At 42.2% G+C, this 2,540-nt stretch overlaps 1 protein-coding gene across 1 annotated transcript; it reads left to right on the top strand.

Moving 5' to 3' along the window:
* Positions 1-1,240: 1,240 nt before the first annotated feature.
* Positions 1,241-2,242, top strand: LOC115094701 (olfactory receptor 1019-like). The gene has a single exon (XM_029607953.1). It carries the CDS (start codon positions 1,241-1,243, stop codon positions 2,240-2,242), a length of 1,002 nt encoding a protein of 333 aa, XP_029463813.1.
* The last annotated feature ends 298 nt before the right edge of the window (positions 2,243-2,540 follow it).

Below are 2,540 nucleotides of genomic sequence, written 5' to 3'. Positions count from 1 at the left end.
GGGGTCATCTTTAAAGGGTCGGGTGGGTTTTTTTTTAATTGGGCCATCGGCGCCATTTTTGAGTGGCAGCCAAAATGGTGCCGATGGCCCGAGAGCGGGAGATCGGTCCCCGCGCCCCCACTGGACCACCAGGTACTCCTAAAAAGTTTGGGGGGGGGGGCTTCAGGGGGGTGGGGGAAGGTAAGGGGTCAATTTTAAAGGGTCTGGCCTCACTAAAAAAAATTAATGATGTGAATCGGAACCGATTCCAATTCACATCTCGAGCAATCAGATTTTTTTCTCCCTCCAGCCGAACCCGATCATTAAGACGATTGGGCACACGATTCACATCTCTAGTGAGGATCAATATTACGGATGTTTATGTGTATGAATGAAGTTTTTCAAAATGAAATTGTAACTTTGTAATTACTCTTAATAAGGTGCGAATGAAGAAATTGATCACTATGGGATAGATTTTTAAAAAGTACGCCCATGCGTACTTTTGTTCGCGCACCAGGTGCAAACAAGAGTAAAGAGCCGGATTTTAATAGATATGCATGTAGCCGCGCGTATCCTTTAAAATCCGGGGTCGACGCACGCAAGGCTGTGCAAAATCGGCAGCCTGCGCGTGCCGAGCCACAAAGCCTGCCTCCGTTCCCTCCGAGGCCGCTCCAAAATTGGAGCGGCCTCGGAGGGAACTTTCCTTCCACCCCCCCCCGCACCTTCCCCTCCCTTCTCCTACCTAACCCACCCACCCAGCCCTATATAAACCCCCATATTCTGCCATATTCTATGGTTCTATGGTTCTAAAATGTAGGAAAAAATTGCATAGATAAGAAAATGTTTTATAATGTTTTCACAAAGGCTGATCTTCCATGCCAGCAGTCCACTAGCTCTTCATGAACTATTCCTTGCTGAGTCATTTCAGGTGATTTTCTTGGAATCTAACAAAGCATATTCATTGATATATCTTGGCAGGTTGCCCATCCCTCCCTGCCCCCCCCCCCCCCCCCCCAAAAAAAAACAGATTGCATCCCATGAAAGTGTTCCATAGATGTATTTGAGAGAAATGTAAATGGAGTAGGGTTGAGACTGAGTATGGGCAAGCTATTTTGGCTTCTTGCCATTTGATTATGCTGACAACTCTGAGCTGAAAAGTGTAGCTGTATTACTTTTCATAAGAAAATCATATGGGTATTTAAATGTTTTTGCTTTAATATTCTTTCTGTTTTACCCCTTGTAATCCCTGCAGCTAATCAAAATGGGAGAAACAGAAAAGGCAAATCACACCAAGGTGACAGAATTCATCATTCTGGGATTCTCTGACCTTCCTGAGATGCAGCTCCTCCTTTTTCTTGTGTTTCTAATTATTTATCTGATGTCCATGATGGGGAACCTTCTTATTATTTCTACAGTATGCTCTGAACCTCGTTTGCACACTCCCATGTTCTTCTTTCTCATCAACTTGTCCTTCCTAGAAATGTGTTATGTGACTGTCACAGTGCCTAAATTGTTAGCGATGCTCCTAACACAATATAAGATCATCTCTTTCACACAGTGTATAACCCAGATGCATCTCTTCCTGTCCTGCACAGATACAGAGTTCTACCTTCTCACCGCCATGGCTTATGATCGCTATGTTGCCATCTGCAATCCCTTGCGTTACACTGTCATCATGAACAGGAAAGTCTGCCTAATTCTTGTTCTTGCTTCCTGGATAACTTCATTTCTAAATCCAGTTCCCCACACTTTTCTTTTCTCACAATCATCTTTCTGTAGCTCCAATGAAATTAACCATTTCTTCTGTGACCTGACAGCACTGATGGCCCTGTCATGTTCAGGGACTTCTGTCATTGAAATGATAACCTATTTTCAAGGTCCAATATTGGCTTTTATTCCTTTCATGTTAACACTTACATCGTATGTGTACATTATTTCTGCCATCCTGAAAATCCGCTCTGCTAAGGGTAGACAAAAGGCCTTCTCCACCTGCTCCTCCCACCTCACAGTCATCATTTTATTTTATGGAACCTCTTTTGGTGTGTACATGAGACCCCAATCTGCCTCCTCCATGGATGTTAACAAACTGCTTACTGTAGTGTATATAACTGCAATTCCACTGCTCAATCCTTTGATTTACAGCCTCAGAAACAAGGAGCTGAAAGGAGCCCTCTGGAAAGCAAGCAGAAGAGTGGAGAATTATTTTTCTCAAGAATTAATAAAACTCTTCACACAGAATTTGGTGGCAAAATCTCAACAATGAGTGGAAAATATGTGGAGAGACCGATGGGAGATCAGCTCATGAGTTCAACAGTCATTGTATATCCAAAGAACTAGAAGTAATAGTACCTGTGCAAGTATGGTGCTCTTTGTAATAAATGATCATATGTTGCAGTGTGCTTTCATTGCTTCATTGTGGAACTCTTCCTATCTGTAGCATTGTTCCAAACTGGTGCACATATTTGTTTATAATTATATTTATTTAGTTTATATTCCATCTTTTAGCTACTTCAAAGTGGATTTCATTCAGTATAGCTAAGATGGTTTAGATTTTTATATCT

Source organism: Rhinatrema bivittatum, chromosome 6 (genome assembly GCF_901001135.1).
Source record: "Rhinatrema bivittatum chromosome 6, aRhiBiv1.1, whole genome shotgun sequence".
Taxonomy (NCBI): domain Eukaryota; kingdom Metazoa; phylum Chordata; class Amphibia; order Gymnophiona; family Rhinatrematidae; genus Rhinatrema; species Rhinatrema bivittatum.
The sequence above is the reverse complement of the archived record's forward strand: the minus strand, read 5'-3'. Positions and strand labels throughout refer to the sequence as shown.

Excerpts from the sequence above, each read along its gene's own strand:
- LOC115094701 (XM_029607953.1), top strand. The coding sequence starts at position 1,241 with ATGGGAGAAACAGAAAAGGCAAATCACACCAAGGTGACAGAATTCATC.